The sequence below is a fragment of the Solanum verrucosum genome, unplaced genomic scaffold (genome assembly GCF_900185275.1).
Source record: "Solanum verrucosum unplaced genomic scaffold, falcon-dt-bn FXZP01000117.1, whole genome shotgun sequence".
Taxonomy (NCBI): domain Eukaryota; kingdom Viridiplantae; phylum Streptophyta; class Magnoliopsida; order Solanales; family Solanaceae; genus Solanum; species Solanum verrucosum.
In genome coordinates this window covers 1,091,553-1,118,989 of record NW_026020014.1, presented here as the reverse complement: position 1 = coordinate 1,118,989, position 27,437 = coordinate 1,091,553, and the positions used below count along the sequence as shown (strand labels likewise).

Sequence of the window (27,437 nt, the reverse complement as noted above, 5' to 3'; positions counted from 1 at the left end):
AAAAAATGCGTCAAAATATTATAAATCATGATAATTGACAACATAAAATATGTTTTGAAAAAAAATACAAAAAATTCCACTCATTCTTTAAGTGAATCTATCGTAAAAATACTATAAATCATGATAATTGACAACATAAAATATTTCAAAAATGTTGTATGTGGATAGTCTTATTGTGCCTTGAATAGCGTCAAATAAAGTACAAGTTTGTGATAAAAAAAACTTATTCCTTTATCCACGCAAACAATCGCTTCAAAATCTCCGTTATTAGCCCCAAAACATACCATTTATATTATTGGGCCCGTACCCGTGCATAGCACGGGCAACATTACCTAGTATATATATAAACTGTCAACACATGATATATATTAATTTATTTCGTGTAATGCAAACATACATATGAACGTTTTTATGTTTTTCTTAGTATTTCTTTCTTTAAAATACAAATTAATCTAATGAATTTAGCTTTAAAAAAAGATAAAGTTACTATTAAAAAACAAAATGTAATAACTATTTTGAAACGAGGGGAGTATTCATTCTTTTATTAGGTACACAGTATAATATCTAGGAGAACAGATACCTGCTTCTAGATATTCGAGCATAATCCTATTTTTATTTTGCTGTATAGTTATAATCATGAATCCACTATATATTATATAAACATATAGTAGGCAGCAGTCCCATTTATAATGTATCGATTCCATTTAGTCACAGGGGAGGACAAGTGGAACAACCTTTTTTGCGGTGTCTCTGAATGGTTTGAGCAAATTAATTTTACAAAATACTTAATATCTCTCATCAGTACAATTATCAACAATTGTATTCATCTAATCTCAAATGTTCATTGTACAATATCTCGACTATTTTAAAAAATTTGACTAATTGCTCTTCCGACCTGAAGTGGATTCTATGGGAAGGGCAGAGCTCACCCTTGCGGTAGGACCAAATTTTAAGAGGTGAAAATAAGTCACTTATAATGCATTATTTAGTACGCATGAAAATATTTTCTCATGTTTGCTTTGTTAAAATTTTTGAAGAATATATTTGATAGGAAAATAAGTTCCTTTTCTGGAAAGAGAATGAAAGTAAAAATAATAAGCTCTATACATGACATTACACATTAATTATCTGTTTTCCACCATTCAACACTTCCACCCCCTAATATACTTACTACTATTTAACAAGGTTGAAAATCTAAATGAAAATTATTATCTCTAATTTTATTAATCATTAATCAAATGACTTTAAATAGATATATTAATATAACTCTTTTCATAATTAAGAAACTAAATAATTGATTGAATCAATTATTCTAAGAAATATGTAACAATAACAAGATGCAACATTCAATGAAATTCCCTTGTAGATCATATTGTTCATGTTGTTTGATTATGGCATAAATGTTTTTCCTTTATCAGTTCAACTATTTCTTCTTCAACAAACTTGGAATGCAAGGTAAATAGGAATATAAAATTAATCACCTATGATTCAAAATTCTAATATTATTAAAAAAAAAGTGAGGGAAAAGATAACAGCGTTACACCCCCCACAATATTTAGAGCCCGAATGAAAGGCTCAAAACCAGGGCTATTTCAAATAAAACCATAAAATACAAGTAATTAAAGCCAACTCTTAATTAGTTGTCACAGTTTAACTTTTGCTTAATTAGTAAGGCACAGGGAGAGCTTTTGGCATGGCTTCATGAACTGCATTGATCGGAATCGTCTGAAACTTGCAATCAACCGATAAAAATTGATTATCTTCCATGGAAATTGTTTTGATTATCTGAAGCAGAATGTGTTCTTGCTCTTCTCCATCACTCCACCCATGGATCTCTGCTTTTACGAGATCGCGATTTTCATTTATTAATTTCCAGACAGGGAAATCTTTCCTTGGCATAACGAAATCTTGCTCTTTCAGCTTCAAGCTTGGACAATAATCTCCTGCTCCGTCACCGAGATAAATCATTCTTTTCTTCCCTTCCTTAGCCAATGAAGCTTGTATTCTTTCTATTACTAGTCCCTGTTAAGTGTTTAACACACAAAAAATTATACACTAGAATATTGATTTGATTCAAATAAAGAGGAAATTTTTCTGGGCTTTTGGTAAGAAAGTAACTACTCTATTTTTTTCATTCTGTGGGGACATAGATTATGGTAAACGTGAAGCTGAGGTCGGGTACAAAACGTGAAGACATAATAAAATCAGCATATTCGAATAATCCTAAGTACTTCCCCATTCCAACTTTACGTGACTCTTTGAATTTCGAGAGTAAAACAATTTTTTTATCACATTTTTTAACATCTCTTCTAATTTTTTAATTATGTGACATATAGTACTTCTTATCTAGTTTCCAAATATATATTTAAAACCCTAAAAAATATATGCCTCAATTGACAAACAAAATTAGGAAATTAGAACTGTCACATAAATTGAAACAAAAGATGTATCTCGTGTTTTACCTTGCACATGTTGGGAGGGCAAGTATTGGAGCTGCAGCCATGAGAGGAGGTGTGAAAATCATGGTGAGGACGGATTCTAAGTTTTCCTTCTTCATCAACGTATCCCGGATTTGTGTTGATCTCCGTGAAGCAATCACTTATTCCTAGATGTTTCAAAATCGTCTCGATGTAGAAGAGATTTGCATCGCTTACAATCCTCAAATCACACCTGAAACAACAATGCGCATTTAGTTTGAGTAAATCCAATTTTCACAAAACTAAAACAAATTAATGTACATATACTAACCCTAAAGCATGAGCAGCTTTAATGGCGGGAACAACCCGAGGGATTACGGGTGCCCGTTTCAGTACTTGTTCAATGTCCTTAATAGTTTTGCCTTGTTCATGAAGTTCCTTCATCATCCTATCCTGTAATTTGTTGAACAGATAACAGTTAAATCAAGCGATTTAATTAGACATAATAGAAGTATAAAATTAAGGAGAAAACTTACCATAACAGAGTTCCAAGGCATGGTAGGAAGAAGCTGATTGAACAAATCAGTAGCACCTAATTCATCCACCACCCAATTATCGCTATCCAGATCGATAATCGTCTTGTCAAAATCGAAAACCACAACAATTCCAGACATTTTTTTTTCGATCGAATCGAATGAGTTTTGAGAAATAAAACAGAGAGATAAAAATTCCCTTCTCTGAATACAAAAGATTGTTTTGAGTTTGAAGTAATGAGAACTTAGAGAAGAAGAGGCCCCTTTATATAGTGGAAGATTGAGTTACTAAAAAAAAAAAGCCAAGTAATATTAGCCATTGGATTAACTACTAATTTTGATTAACGCAGCTGATTAAGGGGAAATAAAGAGCGGGAATATGAGAGAATATTCGAAGGTAGGAACTTCAAATGCATTTTTGCAGCTTTAGATGGAATATTCCGATTTTGGGTTCCTTCTCGGCGGGCAAACCTCTAAGGCTAAATCTGTAATTTTGCAATTGTTGTTTTTCCCAAGTTGAAACGGATTATGCTTTAGATTTTGTTTCCAAACAACTACTACTATCTTTTGTTTATTTCTTATTACATCAATTAATAGATATGTAGTGAATCTAAGGGGTCAATGGTTTGGTTTGATTAATTATTTTTTATATATTATTTATAAATAATTAATTTTATTTAAATTATGTTATAATGATGTGTATAGGATTATTTTGTTTGTATTTTATCAAATTTTAATATAATTTATGACATCATTTCACAAAGATTTGAAAAAGCTATGCTACAAATATATTTTGACTGCAATTTAAAAGAATTAAATAGATAATAATTCATTTTAGCCTCTTAAATAGTTTTTTTTTTATGATAGTAGACCACTAAGACAAATGATCCTAAAGCTCAAATTTTAAAATAAGGTTTGAAAAACAAGTCATCTTTGTAACGATAAGAATAAGTATACGCTAAATTGTTAACGTTTGATATATATTAGCTTATTTGCATAAATTCAAATATAAATTTTAATTGGTTTTGCAGATAATATACATTATTATCTTTCTTTTTTAATCTTATGTTCTTTTTATAATAGATCTTCATTTTTATGCAGAAGAGATGTAAAAATATATTATTATTTTTCAATTCGTAAATGACCAAGAGATCTCGTCTCCTTCCGGTGGCAAGAATTATGGAATAAGCTCCTCGTACAAATTATTATTCTTGATATACACAAATTATATATAGAATTACAGGAGCAACACTACGTGGCACGTTAAATATTCATTCTTGATTAGGCAGAGTACAATAATATTTAGGAGCACATATGCTTGCTTCTAGATATTCTAGCATAATTCTATTTTCATTTTGCTCACGTTATATTCATAATCCATTAAAAATATATAGTACGCAACAGTTCCAATAATGTATCGATTCGATTTTTAGTTATAGGAGAGGACAAGTGGACGGTGTTTTGGTTGGCTTGGCCGTATTTAGATTAATTTATGAAATTTATTATTTTTCATCAGCAAATATATAAATCGCTTTGTTGATCACATAACTATCAAAATTTTAAAAAGATAGGGCGGGGAGGGGGGGGACCACTTAGCTAGGGTGTACTATTTTACATGGAACTTCAAAGCTTGTTTTGGGGGCTTTTAATATCGATATTAGTACTATTCATGTCTTAATATGTTCTCGCATGGTTTGTTAAATTTTTTGGAGAATATTTAATGTGAAAAAACAAGTTGTTTGAAAATGAAAAACTATTCTAATGTAAGTAAAGAAAACAAGTTTTATAAATGACATTACACATTAATTATCCATTCTCCAACCTCTAACACCTCTACCCCACCTCCATCTCCATAACTAAATATTAGGAAAAATAAAAATATTTTTCATTTTTATCAAACACATCTTTAATTAATATTTTGTCTCTGTTAAAATTTATGACTCACATTGTTTATTTTAGAGATAATCAAAAGGTGGTCGATAGCTTTATTTTTCCTATATTCAAGGATGGATATGACATAATGGCAATTTGTTTCAACACTATTAGCGTGATTTATGAAACGCATTTTATTGCAAAAATTACAAGCAACAGCTTGACAATATGAACTATTGACCTTTTGCTAAACAGGCAATATTCTTTGCAATTTTGATTTAATTATAATTTCTCTCATATTTTGTGGAAGAATAGAACGTTTTAATTATGTGACTGCAATGGTTGTTTAAATTAATGGTCATCATTAAAACAGAGGTAATAAGACTAAAATAAATATTTTTTGGATTCTTCATAGACCTAGCTAGAAGTGAAAAAACAAAAAAAAAAAGAAGAAGAGGAAATTAAAGGTACTTTTGTTAAAACTAACACGTCTACATTACATTGTTTCTACGCGACAAAATAAAGGGAGGAACTTTTGTTTTCTTTCCTTTTTCGAAATATCGATGGTGATACTTTATAATTGATGAGTATGATTATCAGTATCTGACGTTATTGAGCCGATTAATACATATTGATATCGTGTAAAGCCTTTTAAAGGAAAAAAAAAGATATTTCGTACAAGAAACTTCTCCAATTCATTAATCCTTCTCAAATATATCTCCATCCTATTAAAAGTTTAAATTTGTGATTTCTGCTTAAAGATTATTCGATTATATTCATTTTACCGCAGTATTTTTTTTAGTGGTGGTTGATTGAGTTAAACTTAGAGCTTCTTGGTCATTGACAATCTAGCTACTCACAAGAAAATCCAACATATAATAAAGTTTATATATATTGTTGTTCCCTCACGCTCGACACAAATAAGGTTTCTATTCAAAAGTTAAAAAAAAAAAAAAAAGACTCCTTATGATTTAACTCCACCTAAAAATTTCTTGGTTCAAAGTGAGTTGGGTAAATACAAGTCAACAAATATGTTAAAATCAAATCTGACCAATTCAAATGCTTTGTTATAAACAACATTCCTTTCTTTTTCTTTATATAAAGATAAATAAATAAATAGTACTAGTATGCTGATTTTGACACACATAATAACAACCTAACCAATTATAAAAAGCTAAAGAAGCACATTCCAAGAATTGTACGTATCAAAATTTACTTTTTAAACACTACTTTCTTATTAAAGATCTCATCTATAATTATTGAACTTTATTATTATTATTATTATTATTTTAAAAAGGAAATTATTTAAAGTCGATAGCGTAAGACAACTTTTTGTTGGCCTGTAATTCCCATCTTTAATTGGTGCTAAATTTACGCTTCATGATACTGTGGGATCTGATGATCTGATTATGGAATGATATTTTTCTTTTTAGTGTTTTTTTCGTTCCGTGATTGATATATATTGAAGTTCAATTTAATTTGAATTCGTGCATTGCATATGTTATTTTATGTAATTTTACTCTCAACAAGATTTTTTTTTTCATTCTCGTGAACTCGAATTCCAGACAATTCATGTTAGTATCATGAAATGATATTTTACTCAAAGCTGTCGATAAGGCCTCCAATTAGATGGCGTTATAATCTAGTACTAATTATATTCTAGTATACAATTTACAGAGTATATAATCTACAACTAACTAATTTAAAGATATTTAAAAAAGGTCTAGTTACGGTTAATTAAAACATTGGTTGACAATTCTTATTAGAAACAACATTGTTTTATAAGAACGAAGAGTTGGTTCCAGCAGGAAAAAAAGATAATTCAAATTAACACATTATAAATTGGGATTGTGCATGGTTGCGTACGCAACACAAATTAATATAATTTTTTGGCTGCTTATGACAATGATTAGATCTTTTGACCAGAAAAAGGTTTGAAGATTAGGTGTGACTCAATTCAACATCATCAAAGGTTTTCCTTCTAGTTAAGGGGTGCATTCCATTTTCAGTTTGGTGTTGTACTATTTGGTTTTTGATTTTTTCTAGTTATGTTAATTGATTATGTCAATAATTAGAAACATAAATCAAAGTTATATTTGTATTGAAGAAATATATGTGTGTGTGAAATTTGTTTTTTTGGTTTTATTTTTCTAAATTTGAAATCCAACCAAAAAAAAACAAACAAAGTAAATTTTATTAATCCAAAACAAAAACATAAAACCAATCCAAATTAGAATTCGGTTCGATTTGATTTGGTTTCTCGATTTAATCCAAATAGTGTACACTCCTACTTGTAGGGGTAGTTTTCGAACAATTGAATGTTAAGCTCGGTTGACTTAGCTGATTAAAAGTAACTTATAAGTAGGGATGGAGCTAGAAGTCCGAATTGTGTATGAGTTCGATCGAGCCAGTAACTTTTGCTTAATTTGTACAAATATACTATTTGAGCAAAATTTTATTAAATATGTACAAACTTCTTAATATAAATACACTATATATCATATATAACTAAGCACAATTTATTGAAAGCCTTCGATTTCTTAAGGGCAAGTGAATTTTTAAAGGGTTTGTTTAAACTAGAAATATCATATAATATGAATCGTAAAAAAATATATTTTCTTTCTATAAATTGAGAGTAGGAGAAGGAAAAATGAGGATGGGTTGGAGTATTACACAATGAAAATTAAAATCCTTGTAAATAAAATTAAAATTAAAATAATCAATCAATTGAAGTACTAGATTTTTCTATCGCAAATATTTAGGGTTAGTCTCCTATATTAATGAGGATGGATCATGATGACGAGTGCAAAGGTTTTTGGTCAAGACATTACAATAATTATGGGTGTTACGTGCATTGCAATATCTCATAAAGTAGTGGCAATAATTAACTTAATTAATTTGTGTATCGAAAGGTTTTAACTGATTTTGACGTACGGAAACACGACAATGCATATAATAAGAAGAAGAAGAAAAAAATATAATTAGTGCCTGCTTTTTTCCCCATAGCTTTAGGCCTTTAATTATGTCACTCACATCATCATTATTATTATTACTACTACTGATGTTGTTATTATTGTTAAATAGTATTAGTTTTTCGTCTCGATTTATATAATATCATTTAATTTGATACTAAGAAAGAAGGAAACAATTTCGATATGTATTCTAACTTCTAAAACATTTTGTGACCATTTGTGTGGTCATAAACTATTTTAATAATGTTAAAAGAAAAAATTAAGTTAATTTTTTTTTAATTATAAAAATAAAAAGTTTATCACAAAAGTGGGACAGAAAAATACTACGCACTCCATTTTTTAACATGATAAAAGACATCAGTACATAATGTTAATTATCGTTCAAGCAGTTGGATATATAATTATTCATGTTTCATATGGACTATTTGCAGATATACTTTGCACGTATTATTAAAACGAAAAATTAGGAAGATCAGTTTATAATAACAAGAAATTAATGAATACTATTGGAAGCATAAAAAGATACAAAATATATAACTAAAACACTGGCGCTATGAAAATATAAATTGTTACAACTCCTTATGTTGCTACTTTCTAATATTTGACGCAATATTAAAATGATTAAAATCTCATAATGAAACGAGTCAGGAATCCATAACGATTTCATTGACTTATTAACAACATTTCGGATCGAAACAATTTATAAACGTTTTGCTCAGTCTCTCCTCACTTATTAACAGTAAATTTAAAAGAAAAAAAAAAAAAAACGTATTGCATTAATTTCAATTGGCCATGATGAGGGAACAAAAAGATTCTGATGAAGACATTACACAATTATGGTTGTTACGTGCATTGCAATATCTCATAAAGCAGTGGTAATAAATAGTAACTTTAATTAATTTGTGCATGGAAAGTCCCAACTACCTGATTTTGACGTACGGAAATAAGACCAATGCATATAATAAAATTAAAGACAATTTAATTTAGTGCCTGCTTTTTCTTTTGTTTTTTTCCCGAAGCTTTAGGCCTTTAAACAATGTGATTGTGACCCACATTACTAGTATTATTACAATTATCAACATTATCAAATATTTTAGTGCAAAATGTTATCGTTCAAGCACTAATTGCATTATTATTTTAGTTTCCTAGGGGTTATTCATTGCAAACTCTGCATGTACTATTATGACAATGTAATTTTTGGCAACACACTATTTCAAATATGCGTAGCAAAAATAAGGATGTTTAGATGGATGCTTGGTCATATGACTCATATATATTCGGAGAGATAGGATTTGGAAGTACGAAGTTATGTAAGGTGCATGCATGAGAGTGACCTCTATGGCAAACAAGACTAAGATGGTTCGGACGACTCAAGAATTTGATCTGAAGAGGTGCATGGATACATCAGTAAGGAGGTGTGTTGTAGCAGAAGTTATGATAACTAGGTAGAGCCTAGAGTAGGTAGGCGTTGAAGAAGAATTGGAAGAGGTGTTTAAGACAATATATAACACAACCTCATCTCACTAAAGGTATGAACGTAGATATATGAAGGTACGAAGATCGTCGAGAATTAGAATGTGTTGTTGCACTTTATAAGAAAGAAGCATGGGGCTAGCTCATCACTTGATCTCCTTATTACTAGTAGTATTATTTAGTAGTCGTGTAGTTTTTATCATCTAATGTGTATAATCAGAGGCGTATTCAGGATTTATAGATAGTGGGTACACTATTACAAAAAAGTGGATCTAAGACATAAATTTGACTGGTTAGATTCTTTTACTGAAAACCATTAAAATTTTAAAATCATAGGTCCAAAATTAACTTTTATTTATCCAAACCAGTTACAAAATTTTAGAAAGAAAACTAAAACTAGATAAAAGATTCAAATTTCTAACCTCACCTAGAGAGGTGCACCCAATCATCATCGTACTACATTATATGATACTTCGAGTCTGGGTTCACGCATCTATATTTAAATATTTTTAAAAAATATAACACTACTATATATAATTTCAGAAGGGGATCATGGGTTCACGTGAACCCGGTGACCCCTCCTGTATACGCCCTTAGTATTACTGTTGTTTTATTTATATGTCTTGTATTTTGCTATTTTGAAGAGTGGTATTACACTGAATATTGTTATCCTTATTATTGCCGTACAAATATTCCAATAGAGCTGATTAAGAAGAACAGTTTATAATAACAAGGAATTAATTAATACTATTGGGTGCATAATAAAGCGATATAACCAAAACACTACTGACAAATCAAATTATGGAAGAATTCTTTATTCAGTTATAACTTTTGCTTATAAATTTAACTGTTAAATGCAATTTTATACTAATAGCACAAATAAAGTTAAAGAAATAATATCCCTCCAAACTTTATTATAAATTTCTGTTTCCTTGTCGTATTGCCTTTATAATTCGCAGTTGAATATTGTAATTTGTGTGTGATATTCTAAAGAAGAATTAAGTTCATGAAAGTCTTTTCGACTTTTCAATTTTTGGTTGTCCCTAGTTACTTGTCCACTTTTCCTTTTTTGGTTGTCCCTAATTACTTATCCATTTTGACAAATCAAGAAAAGACAAAAAAAAATTATTTATTATACCCTCAATTAATTACTTTGAAAAAGATAGAACTTCTTGAAAATCTTAAATTTTTAATTCATCTAGTTCATAATTAATAGGAGTAAAATGGTAATCTCACTATGTCATTAATTGTTTTATTAATAGGTGTGTTAATTTAAACGTGAATAAGTAATTAGAGACAAAGGGAGTATTATATAATTACATACAAGGTTGTATAAATACTATTGCAAATATCATAAATTTTCTCTTACAACTTATAGATCACAATCTAAAATTCCTTTTAAGTAAACTGAAAATTTATGATAAAATGAAACGTTATACTACAATCTAAACTTGTAATGTTAAACGATAATCTATTTTTATTTTATTTTTTGGTTAGTTTCAAGGGCTATATTTGCACAATTTTTATGAAATAGGAATAAAATTTAAATAATGGCCTAACGATGATATTTGAGTTAACCGGCCTGTAAGAAATATGTTAGCTATAGATTTAAAATGTAACGCAACGTATATTGTTAGGCAGTATAATATTTTTGAAAAATTCTCTTAACGAGATTCTAATTTAAGCCCAAGTTCTAGTACATGCCCACTACCTCCCAGTTTTCCAAGCCCAAATATATGGGCTAGTCATATCACTCGTAACTTTGATTGGGCTAACATTCAGACCATTAATAATTTAGATCTTTAGAAACTAAGGCGAACAACACAAATCTTACTAGTTTAGGACGTAATTACGTGCCTTCCCATGAGTTATCAAAAGTACTAATTGTGCCAGATATTGGTTACTAGATACATGTATTTGGACGCACACTTGTATCTCAAATACATGAAGTTAAATTAGATGTAATTTGTTTAGATATATTGTATCCAGGTGGATTCGCATGTATCTGGGATACACTAACTCTCTCACTCGGCTCTTTCATACATCTCGATCACCTCTCACCCTATGAACCTGTATTTTAGAAAGTATATGAAATGTATATGGTATTTCAGATACATATATCTAGTTTGATTTGCATGTAACGGGAATATACATACTCTCTCGCTCACCTCCCTCATATCTCGCTTGCATCTCTCTTCTCCCTTTCCCCGTCGCCTCTTTCCCTATGTATTTACATTCCAGAGTATGTTTGATAGTAAAAATATTTGCATCCAGGTATATCTAACTTGAAATATGGTATGAAATTATTTAATAGTGAGTCAATATGTAATTATTTTAAACTATTAGAATAATTAGTAAACATGGTAAAAATTTAATGTAATTATGTACTTTTTCGTAAAACCTAATCTAATCTCAAACATCTAGTTTCGAAAAGTCAAAAGATAAGCTTTTACCATTTATCACGTGGAGGGTCCTTCAAGAATGAACTGATTTTTATACTATATGAAACTACCAATTGAGAAGTTGAAGGTGTGTTCGGTTGAAAAATAAACAAGTTAAGTTAATTTTTAATATTTTTCTGTTCGATATATAAAATATTTGTATATAATTTAAACATATTATAAAATGTTGGGTGGGGTTAAAGAATATGACCGTTGGGTGGTGGGATATCGGGTGGCATTATTTATTTATTGTAAAAAAATATAAAGTATATGAAACTAATAAGCATACTGTTCAAGTTGTATGAAACACTAAGGAGCCGTTTGATTACGGTATAAGAGGGCATGTTATTTATGTATAAAATATTATATTAATTTTACTATATTTGGTAAAAAAAAATTATTAGGTTGAAAAGTCAACATGACTTATACTATGTTTGGTTGACAAGTTTTAAATATTGTATAAAAATTATTCATGTATTAATTTTATACGATGTTTGGTTGCCTTTTTTGTAATCCTACATATTTAATATCTACATAACTTATGAGAGAATCAATGTATAAGTTATGCATGATAGAAGGTGGAATAAGTTATGTGGGTATTAGTTATACATGTATTAAAATGATAAATTACACATTTATTCCTATTATCGTTTGGTACAAAGATGCATAATGCAGGGATTACTAACACATGAATTAGTAATGCATGGATTAACAGTGTAGAGATTAGTAATGCAGAGATTATTTTTACCAAGTGTTTGGTTTATTGTTTCCCACCTCATCTTGTGTTTGGATTAAAACTTTATAAGAAACTTCTTTCCAATTATACCCTTGAATTATTATGCAATTGGGTTAAGGTAAATAATTACCGGACAATTTTTTTTTATGGCCTTCTAACTAGCTATGAAAAGAACAATTTTGTCGTCATGTTTGTCTTTTTTTCACTTAAATTATTTGAGGATAAATAAATGTCATCTTAATAAATTGATCACTTACAAAATGTCAATTTTCAATTTAAAAAAGATAAACTATCAACTTTGAAAATTGAAAAGACGGTAAACAATTGTAAAATTGAATAAACCACCTACATTTACACATAAAAATTGCAAGTTGTAATTTTAATATGTATTCAAGTTTATAAATTGTTCAAAATACAAATAATTAGAAAACTGCACAAACATATATATATATATATATAAACAATTTATACCTTCAATTAAAATCACAAACTTATGTGGTGATATATTTGCCTTTTTAATTAGTTAATGTTAAACAACTCACATTTCAAATATTGTATTAATTTGTATTGAATTTATTTAGTAACAAACAACTCTCTCTAAATAATTTGTAAGCTAATTATTTAAATAAATTTACTAACACAAACATAAAACATAAAATCAAGAAAATAAACAAAATAATTAAAATGATTTGAGGGATATTTTTGTCTTTAATAGACTTATCACATGGTATTATATCCCATGTATTACTAATACCTCCAAATGGAAGGTATTAGTAATACATCCTATAATACCATGTAGGAGGTATAACTAATCCATTGATTAGTTATACATAGACCCAATTTCCTACCAAACATAGTACTAAATAATATCATACATAATACATGGATTATTTATTTTAATGCGGCCTACCAAATGATCCCTTAATTTATTTTTAGATTTTTTTTATTGAAAACTTTACATAACTATTCTATTTTCACAACTATTTTTGTTTCTTAATTATTTTTGTATACAAACGACTTTTTATTTGTTTTCATTTAAAATCAAAATATAAATATTTATTAATATTATGAATAGGAATGTATAATTTCTATAGCACATATACTAATTATATATATTCACATCATATATTACTGAATGTATCCACATATTTAATTATCATGTATTAATTATTTTTTTTAGAATGTGAATTTATATATAATTTATATATCTGATATACTAAAAATGTACAAACAACACATGCATCATATTGATAGAAATTTACATTATATAAAATATGATAGTATAATGTACTTGAAATATATCAATAGTATTTTATTTTTATAAGCTTTATACATTAAGAAAACAAAGAGAAAAAAAACACAGAATTCCTAGTTAAGTACAGATAAAATTCATTTTTTTATTTTTTTAAGGGAAAATTTATACTATTTGCTTACTTATTTTATTTGTAAATAATATATATTAATTTATATTAAAATCAATATTCAATAGTTAATAATTCGTGTAATGTAATCTCTACCTAATTAAATAACACCTACATACTTAATACTCGCATAACTAATACCTGTATAACTAATATCTGCATAACTAAACCCTGCATAATTAATACCTACATGACTAAACTCTGCTTAACTAATACCTGCATAACTCTAATCAGTAACCAAGCAACCCTTAAAGGATGAGTAGTGACCAAATCATAAATGTGAGATTTTGGGTCTAAAACAACTTTTAAAGTTAACTTACTTAAAGGATGAATAGTGACCAAATTATAAATGTGACATTTCACTCATCAGGGGTCAAATATGGTCTAATACTGAATGCATGAACAATCTATTCGAGGATCTATATATATTGAGCGTCTGACTCTGATACTATGTTAAATGGACTTTGAATCTATCTCAACTTAAAAAACTAACTCAAGAAATGAGGATATCCAAATTATATAAAGGTAAAATAAAGAATCCAGCCATCTCCGATGATGTGAGATTCCATTCACCATTTAATTTATTTTATATTTTGTGAGAAGGTAACGACCTCATCAGTTGATTTAATCTTCTTAATTGCCTTATGGAGCACTAAATGATACTATGATGTGCTTGTACATTACAACCATGTGTTTTGACATTCTAATCTCTATAATGAATAGAAGTAAAAAATATATAACAAATCTGATTTCTTATATTATAAAAATGCAGGTGTTGGAAAAATACAACCAAATGTTTGACATTTTAATTTCTGGACCGAATATAAAGTAGAAATTATTAACTAAATAAGTTTACATTAGCTTCGAAATTCAATCATTGCATTTGAAAAATTACATGCTAAATGATTAATTTATTCTATCCACAAATGATCAAGTAGTTAATTTATTCAATCCACCAAAAACATCACATCATTTCTAATCTTTCACACAACTACTACTATATGGGTTAATAATTAAATGAAGAAGGCAGCATCTTCAATCTAAAGGTGGCAACCTTTAATTTTACAAACAAAATAGTGCCAGCTTTGCCAGATCGGACCGCGTTCGTCTTAGAGTACCAGTCAAACTCATCACTAGGTAACGAACGAGTCGAAACAGATGGTGATCAGAGATGGACAGCGTAATCCTACGAGTGAAATCTGAAGAGGATAATATACACACAATTATTATTTTGTAAATATAGAAAAATTATTTTCAATAGATTCTTAGGTGACCTTCAAATTTGCTATCTCCAGTATTTCAATTTATGTACCACTATTTCATTTTAACACAAAACTTAAGAAATAAATGAAGATTTTTTGTATGATCTAAAATAAATCTTAAATATTTATATTTATAAATCATTTCATTAAGAATATACAAAAGAATTTAGTTAAGTTGTGTTTTAATTATAGGAAAAATAACTTTATTTTTGAATAGACTCAAGAGAAAAGTATATAAAAAAAAACATTTTGGACATTCTAATTACTATAACTTAAACAACAACAACATACCCAGTGAAATCCCACTAGGTGGAGTTTGGGGAGGGTAGAGTGTACGCAGACCTTGCCACTATCTCGTGGAGGTAGAGATGTTATTTTCGAAAGACCCTCAGCTCAAATACATCAAATCCAAGTAAAAGGAGAGGAAAACAGTGTATACAACATAACATCCAATAAGAAAGATAGTATATAATCAACAAAGGAGACAATAACATCAATAAAATAATGTGAGAAGTGAAACACAGTAAACAACATAAGGCTATAGGTATCACAGACAAGAACTGCAAGTGCAAGGCTAGGACTACTACAAACGCTAACAACCCATACCTTGCAAGGAAAGAGAACACGCTAACCCTACTAACCTTCAACCTTAATACGCGACCTCCACTCCTTCCTATCTAGAGTCATGTCCTGGGTAATGTGAAGCTGAGCCAAGTACTATATAATCACCTCTCCCCAATACTTCTTAGGCCTACCTCTACCCCTCCGCGTACCCTCTACAACCAGCCCCTCACACCTCCTCACTGGGGCGTTTGCGCACCGTCTCTTCACATGTCCAAACCATCCCAGTCTCGCTTCCCTCAACTTGTCCACCACAGAGGCCACTCCCACCTTCTCCCGGATAACCTCGTTCCTAATCTTATCGCTCCTAGTGTGCCCACATATCCATCTGAACATCCTCATCTCCGCAACATGCATTTTTTGAACATGTGAGTTCTTGACTGGCCAACACTCCGCTCCATACAACAAGGCCGGTCTAACTACCACTCTGTAGAACTTACCTTTAAGTCTAGGTGGAATTTTCTTATCACACAAGACTCCAGAGGCAAGCCTCTATTTCATCCAAGCAACCCCAATGCGATGTGTGACATCATCGCCGATGTCTCCACTTCCTTGAATTACAGACCCAAGATACTTAAAACTTTCTTTCTTAAACACTTTATGCTTAAATTTTTCCATTTATATATTTTTAATTTAACAATAAATTAGACAAGGGAAGTAAATAATATATTAGACAAGGTTATAAACGTCATTTCAGGTAATGTTACCTTTGTGTCTTGTTCCAACAACGCCAAGTGGAGTACAGAAATTCAATAAACATATTTTGTAGTACTAATATTTTTTCACTAACCTCACCTACTGTCATGCTCGCTCACGCGACTGACCAATAGCATACGAGCTCTTCCTTTTTTTCTCTTTTTTTTTTTTTGTTTCCACATGGTGAAAAAAGTGAGAAAATAACGAATGATATTTCATGTTGGTTTTAACTATAAATTAGGTAAAGTAATCACAAAAATCATTCCTATATTTGTGCACACATGAAAAAAGTTAAAAAGCTTTATGACAATGAAAAACTTTAGAGGACTAATTTAAAAAAGAAAGTTGTGTTCAATTTTTTTTTTTAAAGGAAAATTTAGTCTATCGAGCTGATGATTTATAAAAGTAATTTAAATTAAATTTTAATTTTTAAAATTTGTCAAAAGTGAGATCTTTTTATTTTCATTAGATACTTTAAGCGAATTATGTTTGCTAGATTAAAAGAAAATTTTGAAAAAAAATAATTCAACTAGGAAGACTAGGAAAGTTTCACCATAACCACAATGCGAATTTTGTATCAAATACAAAGAAATAAATACACAGAAATTTCATCCCCAAAAGCAGAAAAATCTAGAAAACAGCCAAAAGTAATAGGAACGACAAAAAATATATTCTAAATAGAGAAAATTTCACAAACAACCACTAAAATAAACTTAGTTAGGCTTCATAATTATAGTTTGCTAATTTTGATTCGTAACTAAATGTTAGAGGGAGGAGAGAGGGCAGAGAGTAGAGAGATGTGAATTGTATATGTATTTCTGTCAGATAATTGTATATATGTAACTGATATACATATGTATTTGTATATCTGGCGAGCGAGATTGAGAGAGGGAGGAGAGAGGTGAGCGAGAAAGGGAAGAGAGTGGAGAAAGGCAAATTGTATTTGTATATTTGTCATATAATTGTATATGTATATGTATAAAAGAGGAAAGAGACGAGAGAGAGGAAGAGAGGCACACATAATTATAGCAAAAATTAACCTACGAGTGGTAATTAATAGAAACTAAAGCTATATTAGCTAATTAACCTGTATATGTTTGCTTATCCACGTAATTTCCCCTTCTAAATATGAGATCTCGTTATATTTGTTTTAATAAAAAAAAGCTATTGTCAAATCCAACATTCAAGTTCTTAAATATTTAAGGAAAACAAATAGTATTCGCTTTCGACAAACATAAATGATAAATTTTGTCTTCATTTCTTTAAATTTACCATCAAACATGTTGGTCAATCATATTTAAAAACACAAAACTTGTTCGCATTTTGTCTTATTATTATATTTATTCTTCTTATTAATATAGCTCAAATTTCAACAATCTTTCGGAGAATACTCAATCGCAAATTGCTAAAACACGCTAAGTTAATCACTAATCAATAAATTGATTTCACGTCTCCAACTTATTGAGAAAAATTCCACATCATCCCTTTCAATTTTGACCGAATAACTTAAAATTCAAACTCAAATTATAGCTTCCTTAAAGTCAAAATAAGAAAAAAAGAGAAGGTTTTCTTTAACTTCAATGTCTCATTATAGAGAAAATTGTAAACAAAAAAAATTAAATAAATTAATTTATTCATTTTCACGAGACAAATTTAACAATAACTTCATTTGTCTGTGACACAATGTCGGTAAAATTAGTAGAGAGGGCTTAAGTAAAAACAAAATACTACTTATAAAATAAAGGGAAAAGGGCTTAATATACCCCTCAACTTTGCTATTTTGAGCTGATATACCCGTCGTTATGAACGTGGCTCATATATACCTTTACCGTTATACAAACGGCTCACATATATCCCTACCGTTACAAAATGAGCTCACATATACCCTTCATTTAACGGAAGTGGAAAAAAATAGTTTTAAAGTTATATTTTTGACTTTTGATTTTTTTTAATTATTTAGGGGTATATATGATTTTTCTAGCAAATTTCAAGGTATATTTTAATTTTTTTTGGACATGACTATTTTTTTGACTTTTTGATTATCATTATTTGAGTTTCTTATTCTTATTTTATTTTTTCTTTCATTCCTTAGTGTAAAGAAAAAAATTTAAAACTATTTTTTCTGATATAATTTAGTTTTTGTATCTGAAGAAAAAAATTGGGTCATCTAAAATAAATTTTACAAGAATATTAACAAAACTTAAAATAAATTTGACCATCAAAATAATAAATCTAAATTAGTCATTGAAATAAAAAAAATTAAAAATAATAATATATGTTTGAGGAAGATTAAATATACCCATATGGGATTATATTTTTTAAAAATAATTAAAAAATTTAAACTAAAATTAATTTGTTCACTTCCTTAGAGGAAAAAGATATATGTGAGTCATTTGTATAACAGTAGGGATATATATGAACCACTTTTATAACGAGGAATATATCAGATTTAAATGACAAAATTAAGGAATATATCAGATCCTTTTCCCTAAAATAAATAAAAAGGTGGGTAGAGAGAGAAAAATGTATTATTGATTGAGCTTAGAGAGAGAACAGTGTTCTGTTCTTCCAAAGACAAAAGAAGGGCAAATTCCCTATTTTCTCCTTCCCCAATCCAATCACAGAAAAAAAATAAAAAAAAATAAAATTGAGAATCTGAAATTAATCTGGAATTGAAAGAGGGCATGTGCTCTTTTGATAATGTTTGGGAAGTTGTAATGGTTGAATCTGAATCCGACATTTTTCTATGAAGTTTACCATTTTTCAAACCTAAAAAACCGATCGCTTTTCATGAAGTGATTGATTTTCTTCATCTGATTCTTCTTAATTCTTTCGATTTGATTCATTTTCGTTTATTTTCGGCTGTTGAAAGGAAAAAAAAATCATTAAATTAGGAGAAATATGAACGGTGGTGATGGTGGAGATGTCGCGGCAGCTCCGGCGGGTCCACCACCGCCGCTTGAGTGGAAATTTTCTCAGGTATTTGGTGAACGTACGGCCGGAGAAGAAGTTCAGGAAGGTAATTTATTTTATTTTGTTCATAATTTTTATTTCACTTATCCGTCTTTTACATTTGGATCCATAGTTGGTTTGGTGTCAGTGTTGGGATTAGGGTTTTGGTATCCGTTTTTGATCGGTTATGCGGTAGTACTGTACTGAAAGCTTATTAAATCTGTTAGATTTCGATTACGGGTTTGATTGAGTTATGGAGATTTTAGCCAATTGAGAACCTTTAACAAGTTTGTTGTTACTTAGAATTTGCTTAACTTGTGTCTAGATCTAGATGATTGTTTTTTCGAGTGTAGTTTGTCATTGTTCTCAATTTAGTAGAGGACTATGAAGTGTAGGTTTTTGACTTTGATGCAAGCGTCATGTTGAAGGGCGGTAGCTGCTGTCTTCACTTGTTTCTTTGGTGCTTTGGAGTGTTGGAACTTTACTTGTATGCACAAATGTAAACCATGATGGTGTGGTGTAACTGCACATGCAATCATGTAGCAATGGTTAGTATTGAGGCAGTCACCAGACATTCTTTTAGCTCCATGCACTAAGCTTTTGATCTTTAAGGTATGATGTTGGGCAACTGCCTCATTTCGAATCAGTATGTAAGTATGTATAGGTAGAGATAAGAATAGACGCGTCCCATTGCCTAAATTGTCAGAAGATTTGATGTTGCTAATGGGGTGTGAGCTTTTATTGATGTCTATTTTGCTGCAGCACAGCAAAATGTTGTTACTTTCTTATAAAGTACTTCAATTTGTCATATGAAATGTCTATATATCGTTTAAGGCTCCGATTAGATAGTCCCAATTTACTCTCTTGGCTTCAAGATGCAGTATATGCAATGCCTTGGGGAGTTGGTCATTCCACTCTTTATGTTTCAGTAAGTAACTCAATGTAGATCACTATAGGTTTGGTTGTCCTTTTGTAAACTAGGTTGGAGTGAATGTCTAACCGAAGTCTGTCTAGGCTGAATGTTTGTAACACTTTGTAGATGCTACCCTTTTTCTTTAGCTTCCCCATTAAGATTGTTCTGATGTGTGTAGTAAGTTTCATGACCTTCAATATAAGGATTTGAAATTTGTTGTGGCTTTGTATCTAGCTACTCAAGTATCTACCAACATGAATAGTATATGCACCGGAAGATAATGGGGAGTTGGATTAGTTTGATGTCATTTTACCTAATTTGCGTAGGATTTTAGTTTTCAGAATGAAACTGAATCCGGATTTCTCTTTGATTCAGCATCCTTAGCCATGAGACTTTCTTTTCCTAAATTATGATTCATGGTGTGCATCAAAGTCCGTTCTTTTTTTAGTTTATACCACAGTCAAGCTCCTTCTGCTCTTGCATCTCTTTCGTTTACTTCTACCTCATGTTTTATTTGTCTGAAATATGCAGACTGTCCGCTGCAGAATGAAGGATGCACCGAGTATTAGTCTTTGGTCATTGGAGTTTTCATTTCCTAATGCCAACACATGTTTCTTTTATTGCCTCTAAAGACACTTTCATATGCCATTTACTAGTGATCTTTTGATCATTGGAGCTTTCCTTTCCTAATACCAACACATGTTGTTTCAGAAGTCAAAGTACCTGTTTGCCTAATACCAACACACATGGTGTCCGAAGTCCAAGCACATGGATTTTTTTTTTCTGACTTGTGTTTTTCTTCTTATTGTTTCTAAAGGAACATGTATATTCAATGTGAATGCATTTAGTTTTGTCAGCACTCAGCACTAAGATCCTTTTGGTCATGTTGCGATGATCTCCGAACTTCCAAAGCCATGGCTGCATCAATTTCACTATTTTTTTTCACATCTATTCCCAAGTTCAGATTCACAAGCTACACTTTTCCTATATGTACAGCTTCTTGTTTAGTTTGATTCAAGCATGCCTTCAGATTTTGATTTTGCACACTTGTTGGTGGTAGCAAACATTCAATTGTTTCTTTCATATTTCCTTCAAGCCAGTAATATGTTGTACTAAGATAAAAAGAACAGAAAAAGTAATTCTTGTTGAACCTGTACATGAATCCATCTCCATGATACTCATCTGGTGCTCCATGTTGTATGAAACTATCACATGGTTTGACTAGTAACAGTGGCAATTCATATTATCTAAAATTGTTGCATAGTCAACTGTTGGATCATTATAGGATCTGCAGATGAGCTTAATTTAGAAACAGAATTTTCAAATCAAATTTGTACTGTAAATTTATTTGAAGTGCCAGGATAATGCAGACGTACCATTTCCAGTTGCATTGGGAGTTATATGCTTTGCTTCCTCTCTTCGATGTTCAGGGCACTTAATTTTTTGAGTATCATGATGTATTTTCTCATCATTATTGGTGTAGTTGATATCATCTCCGCAATCGAGTTCGATAAAACTGGTGACCATCTTGCTACTGGAGATCGTGGTGGTAGGGTTGTATTATTTGAAAGGACTGATACAAAAGAGGTGGGTTTCTTCACAATGCAGCTCAGAAGATATATTAAAAATTGGAGGTTGTTTCTGCTGATCATGTCTCTTTTGCATTGTTTTATTTAGAATATTGGAAGTCGGAGAGAGCTAGAGAGAATGGACTATTCAGTGAGTCGGCATCCAGAGTTCCGCTACAAGACAGAATTTCAAAGCCATGAACCTGAGGTATCTGGCAGTTCTTTGTTGTTTCCCCTTCTGTATTCTTCGTTTTTGGTGTGATGAAAGAGTAAGGAGAATATTAATTATCTGGTTCTTATGTACCATTTTCCTGTCCAGATGCAACTATGTAGTGTTGAATTGCCTCCTGCTGCTATTTCTCATTCTTCATTTGCTTTACTTTCCTTCTTTTCTTGCTTCAATTAGTATTTTAACTTTTTCCATCACATCTTTCTGTTCAGTTTGATTATCTGAAGAGTTTGGAGATTGAGGAGAAAATCAACAAGATCCGTTGGTGCCAATCGTCTAATGGTGCCCTCTTTCTTCTATCCACCAATGACAAAACCATAAAGTATTGGAAGGTAACTTAGTTCAATGTAACGTGCTAAGTTTAGTGTTCTTCCATACATCCATGGCTCAAGATACATTTTTGCTGTTGCATTGATGAGCAATATTGATTGTTAATTTCAAGTGTGGTGGGGAGCTATTCTGATTGTTGTTGAGATGTATACTAGTTGAGAGTTGACTTATGTTGCATCTATTGTCTACCTGTGAAGCCACTTCTCTAGTGGCTATTATTTTTGTGGGTTCCTTATCAATGTGCTGAGGTGTTCCTTACTTCTTTTGCTGATTCAGGTCCAAGAGAAGAAAGTTAAGAAGATATCTGATATGAATATTGATCCTTCTAGAGCTGTTGGAAATGGCAGTGTGGCCAGCTCTAGTGTTTCTTCCAGTCCAAAGCAATGTCTTGCAAATGGGGGTTATGCAGATAGATCTTTGAATTGCTTGAGCAATGATTTGTCGTTTCCACCTGGGGGATTTTCCTCATTACGTTTACCTGTGGTAGTTGTACTTAAGCTATATATGCCCTGTATGTTCAGTTGTTTATGGAATGTCGAATATGTCTATGTGCATTACTTTTTTATTCATCAACCAAGCATTTTAATTAGTGTTTGTGATCGTACTTTAAGGTTTTATGGAAAAGGAAATGCGAGCAATGTCATAAAGATACTTGTTAGATAGTACCAAGTTATTTTCTTATTCCTTACACATAAAAAGTAATAAAAAGTAACAGATCTCATGAAGTCGCAGCTTGAGTGGAACAATGTACATGGTGTTTCTGGACTCCTGGTTACTGAGAAGACTGTTCTTTCTAGTCTCTGCTAGTTCTAGTTGTTGTCTGTAGTCTCAAAAAAGGTACTTGTACTCTTAACATAGGTAATTGTGCACCCAAGGTCTGATGGAGGGTGAAAATTTTAATATATACAAGCCAGGACAACCTATTCTCATGTGTTTATGTTCTTTTGTAAATGGCTTTGGTTTCTCTTGCATGATATGGATACACAGACATTGCTTTATCTTCAAATCCTCAGCCTTGGGTCATTGGAACTTAAGTGTTTTCTGTGCCTTCAATTTTTCTCTTGATTGGTAGAAGAATTTTGGTGCTTTGCCACATCTCCTCTCCCCAAGACAGTTGTTACCTTTTAAAACTTGACATGATGTCCTCATTGTTACTCCATTTGAATCTAAAAGCTTTGCAATTTTTATTATAGGTTACAAGTAATGAGACCAGCCTTGTTGCTCGGTGCAGAAGAGTGTATGCTCATGCACATGACTATCACATCAACTCTATTTCAAATAACAGGTGAAGATATTGCTCTTGTAATTCTGCTTCGCCATGTTGTTTTTTCTGGTTTACGAGAGCTCATGGTAATTTGTCTGGCCTTTTTCTTTCCAATTCAGTGACGGTGAAACATTTATATCCGCTGATGATCTCCGGATCAACCTTTGGAACTTGGAAATAAGCAATCAGAGTTTCAATATTGTTGATGTCAAGCCAACAAATATGGAAGATCTAACTGGTAAGTTTTTCCTCAGTTCCTTTGTTGTGAGAACCTCAACTAGGTCATAAAATTTATTTTTTGAAAGTGCCTTGTGTTATATCAATAAATGCTTAGCCTTAAACCATATTTTATTTATTTCAGAGGTGATAACTTCAGCAGAATTTCATCCTACTCATTGTAATACGTTAGCTTATAGTAGTTCAAAAGGGTCAATTCGTCTCATAGATCTGCGGCAGTCAGCTTTGTGTGACTCACATTCTAAATTGTAAGTTCCACCCTTCCCCTTATTTCTAATTTTCAATGCATGTGGATTTGTTTCTTCTTTATACGTGTTATTGTCCAGCAGAAGATATAAAAGATGGATGAAAATATTCTGGAATAGAGCTACTTTTGCTAAGCATAGATATGTATTTCAAATTACTTCCTGATAGCTCAATTGATTAAAAATATTGGTTCCTTGTTATGCAGGTTTGAGGAGCAAGAAACACCCGGTTCAAGATCTTTTTTCACAGAGATAATTGCTTCAATTTCTGATATTAAATTTTCTAAGGATGGAAGATACATACTCAGCCGTGACTATATGACCCTAAAGGTTGGTTCCTTTTACTTAAGTTTCAGTGTTTCACAAAATCTTTGGTGGAGTATTTGATAGCTGCACCAATTGTAGTGTGCTTCACATTTATACATCTTACTTTGTAAAAGAAGCTGTCTGATCTGTAAAAGCTTTGTACGAAAAGCATAGTTCCGATTAGGTGGCATAAGCATAGCTCATGACATGCTCCATGGTCTTTATTGTGCACATTACCAGCTCTTTTTTGAATTTGGAATTGAGGTTTGATGGATTGATTTATGCATATTATTGCTTTCAATATCGTGTCATTTTGCATTTTTTAGCTAAATAATTCATGTGAGAATTAGTTTCTATATCAGTTAGCTTGTCGCTATTGGTAGGTAGAATGAAAGGTGCAGTATTTTCATTTAAAAATGAGCAGACATATTACAAGCTGCAGTTAAATGTACTGAATTTTATATCTGCTGCCTGAGGTTTCTTGAAGACCTAGCCGGCAAAAAAGGAAGGGACTGATTGGCAAACTCCATCACACAGATGATTTTGTTTAAACGACTTTCTCTTTTAAAGTTTAAACGATATTTTTGTAGTAGTTTCAAGATCGAACACTTTTATGGCCTGCAGGGTGAATCTGGATCTCTGAGATGATCGATTGACTGGAATGAATCAGTTAGAGTTTAATTGTTGGTTTCAGTTCTGTAATAGGAACCACTCCACCTTTATCTTAAGCAAGTTTGTTAAGATGCTGCTCAACTTTAGCTATGTTATCTTTGTCTAGTTCTATTTAAAAGACCACCTCCAATGTTTGATGCTTACGTACAACAACAGACCCAGTGTGATCGGGGTGTGCAGAGACCTTACCCCTATCTTGGGGAGGGGGGAGGGGTAGAGAAGCTGTTTTTGATAGACCCTCGGCTCAAGAAAATTGTTTTTCTATAGCAAAAATAATAAAAATATCCAGAGTAGAAGTAATAATCGTAGTGAAGAATACGATAATGCTAGCATAATAATAATAATGTTTGATACTTATGTGTTTTTACTAAACTACATATAATTAAGGTAGAGATCAAGACCAGGAATTTCTATTACATTTAAGTATAGTTGCTGGTTCTTGTTTTCAAGCTGGGTCATCCCTGGTTCAGCTTTTGTTAGGAGGACCACTGGTTTTCCATGCTTGTATATTTTCCATTTTTATATGGACAAAGAGTGTGCCCTTGTTACTGAGCTTACATTGCTTTTTTCAGCTATGGGACATAAATATGGATTCTGGTCCAGTGTCAACCTTCCAGGTTCATGAATATTTGAGACCAAAGGTGAATTACCATCTGCATCAAGATGTTACTTGTCTATTTTTGGCATGTCTCTTAGCTGATCAAAGATTTTTTGCTGATACACAGCTATGCGATTTATATGAGAATGATTCCATCTTTGACAAGTTTGAGTGTTGCCTTAGTGGTGATGGGCTGCGAGTAGCTACTGGTTCTTATAGGTGTGTAGACTGTCATCTATTTGAATTTTCCTTTTATTAGTTCGCTTCTGATTTGTTTTTAAAAAAATATTACTATTATTATTATTATTATGATTTCAGCAATCTTTTCCGTGTCTTTGGTTGTGCTGCGGGCACTACTGAAGCAACTACACTGGAAGCTAGCAAAAACCCCATGAGGTACGTATATCTTATCTTCTTCATGTGAGAAAAGATTTGGATATAAATGTTGTTTGTCTTGGTCTGACTGAGATTGATTGTGCTCCACCAGAAGACAAGTACAGACTCCTTCAAGGCCTTCCAGGTCCCTGAGCAGTAGCATAACACGTGTTGTCAGGAGAGGTATGCATACATATTCATATATGCACTCGACAATAAGTCATTTTTATACTTTTCTTATTGCCAGAAATATATTTCACCATGACGAAATATACTGGGTGATATTTATTTGCATTACAGGTTCAGAAAGTCCAGGGGTTGATGCGAATGGAAATTCATTTGATTTCACAACGAAGTTGCTCCATCTAGCGTGGCATCCAACTGAAAATTCAATTGCCTGTGCCGCTGCAAACAGCTTGTATATGTATTATGCATAAGTGTTAACAGGAGGAATGTAGTTTTCTTGGATAGCATTTTTTCAGGTTGCTTTTTTAAGAAACGTTTTCTGCAGAAGCAGCTTGAGGTTCTACCATTTCACTTCCAGGTGCCTCGCCAACCTGCAACATTCAAGGCCCAGAAGTGGATGAAAAGACTCCAAACAAACCAACTTTGTCTTTGTCAGCATACTGATGACCTCGCGTTCTTATCCTCTTCTTCTCGTTTACTGCTTCAGTCTTTGGAATTTGTTATTATATTGGGTCGGAGTAGGGAAAGAATGTCTTAGTTCTCGTACAAGCAAAAAAAATGCCACTAGGTTTTAAGGTAAATGTGGTTTTTACTGAAAATGGCGGGAAGGAGCTGCTGCTAACTTGCAGCTTAGCTTATTTTGTTGGATAGCATTATTTTTTGTAGGATAAATCAGTGTGCCTTTTGTTATAGATTATTAACTAAAGTAAATTTTTTCTGTAAAACAAGTTGAAGGGCACTGACATTTGTTTACTTGTATTTTTTGCTTTTTGGAAGTGAAGTTGGCACTGTTAAGCTTGTCGCTCCTTGCTCATATTACTGTTGTGATAGAACAGAATAATAATCTGGCAAACATGTTTTGACAAAAAATGATTTTTGTGTTGCGTGATCATATCATACACATTGCTTTCGACCCTATCTACGAATCATATCAATAGATTTGTGTTCGAATTGTCTTTGTTGTGCGTAGGGGTGTACAAAATCGAATCGAAAATTGAATCAAATCGCAAATCGAACAAAAAACTCGACTAGTGGTTTGGTTTGACTTTAGTTTGGTATTGGAAAAAAAAAGTTCAACTATATTTGGATTGGTTTGGTTTTAACTAGAAAAAATCAAC

At 31.3% G+C, this 27,437-nt stretch overlaps 2 protein-coding genes across 4 annotated transcripts; one reads left to right on the top strand and one right to left on the bottom strand.

Moving 5' to 3' along the window:
* Nucleotides 1-1,507: 1,507 nt before the first annotated feature.
* Nucleotides 1,508-3,165, bottom strand: LOC125820764 (inorganic pyrophosphatase 1-like). The gene is made up of 4 exons (XM_049500192.1): nucleotides 2,954-3,165; nucleotides 2,749-2,870; nucleotides 2,463-2,670; nucleotides 1,508-2,022 (listed from the first exon to the last, which is right to left on the bottom strand). The coding sequence occupies exons 1-4, from the start codon at nucleotides 3,089-3,091 to the stop codon at nucleotides 1,666-1,668; spliced, it is 825 nt and encodes a 274-aa protein (XP_049356149.1). The 5' UTR covers nucleotides 3,092-3,165; the 3' UTR covers nucleotides 1,508-1,665.
* Nucleotides 3,166-18,984: 15,819 nt separating this feature from the next.
* Nucleotides 18,985-27,128, top strand: LOC125820599 (serine/threonine protein phosphatase 2A 55 kDa regulatory subunit B beta isoform-like). Of its 3 annotated transcripts, none has more exons than XM_049500008.1 (14): nucleotides 18,985-19,463; nucleotides 21,793-21,896; nucleotides 21,987-22,085; nucleotides 22,319-22,438; nucleotides 22,713-22,922; nucleotides 23,630-23,721; nucleotides 23,820-23,938; nucleotides 24,062-24,185; nucleotides 24,389-24,512; nucleotides 25,733-25,801; nucleotides 25,886-25,977; nucleotides 26,077-26,154; nucleotides 26,246-26,316; nucleotides 26,434-27,128. In XM_049500008.1, the coding sequence occupies exons 1-14, from the start codon at nucleotides 19,346-19,348 to the stop codon at nucleotides 26,568-26,570; spliced, it is 1,557 nt and encodes a 518-aa protein (XP_049355965.1). In that variant the 5' UTR covers nucleotides 18,985-19,345; the 3' UTR covers nucleotides 26,571-27,128. The 3 variants fall into 3 exon arrangements, with proteins under 3 accessions (XP_049355965.1, XP_049355967.1, XP_049355966.1); XM_049500010.1 differs by having other exon boundaries at nucleotides 19,100-19,463; nucleotides 22,713-22,919; nucleotides 26,249-26,316; XM_049500009.1 differs by having other exon boundaries at nucleotides 19,100-19,463; nucleotides 22,713-22,919.
* The last annotated feature ends 309 nt before the right edge of the window (nucleotides 27,129-27,437 follow it).

What these genes read in the sequence shown, in the direction of transcription:
- LOC125820764 (XM_049500192.1), bottom strand. Translation starts at nt 3,091, where the DNA reads ATGTCTGGAATTGTTGTGGTTTTCGATTTTGACAAGACGATTATCGAT. An exon ending in AAAGCTGCTCATGCTTTAGG is followed by an intron (nt 2,671 to 2,748) that starts GTTAGTATATGT and finishes TTGTTGTTTCAG; the next exon opens with GTGTGATTTGAGGATTGTAA. An exon ending in GCCCTCCCAACATGTGCAAG is followed by an intron (nt 2,023 to 2,462) that starts GTAAAACACGAG and finishes AACACTTAACAG; the next exon opens with GGACTAGTAATAGAAAGAAT.
- LOC125820599 (XM_049500008.1), top strand. Translation starts at nt 19,346, where the DNA reads ATGAACGGTGGTGATGGTGGAGATGTCGCGGCAGCTCCGGCGGGTCCA. An exon ending in AAACCATAAAGTATTGGAAG is followed by an intron (nt 22,439 to 22,712) that starts GTAACTTAGTTC and finishes TTGCTGATTCAG; the next exon opens with GTCCAAGAGAAGAAAGTTAA. An exon ending in TGTGACTCACATTCTAAATT is followed by an intron (nt 24,186 to 24,388) that starts GTAAGTTCCACC and finishes CTTGTTATGCAG; the next exon opens with GTTTGAGGAGCAAGAAACAC.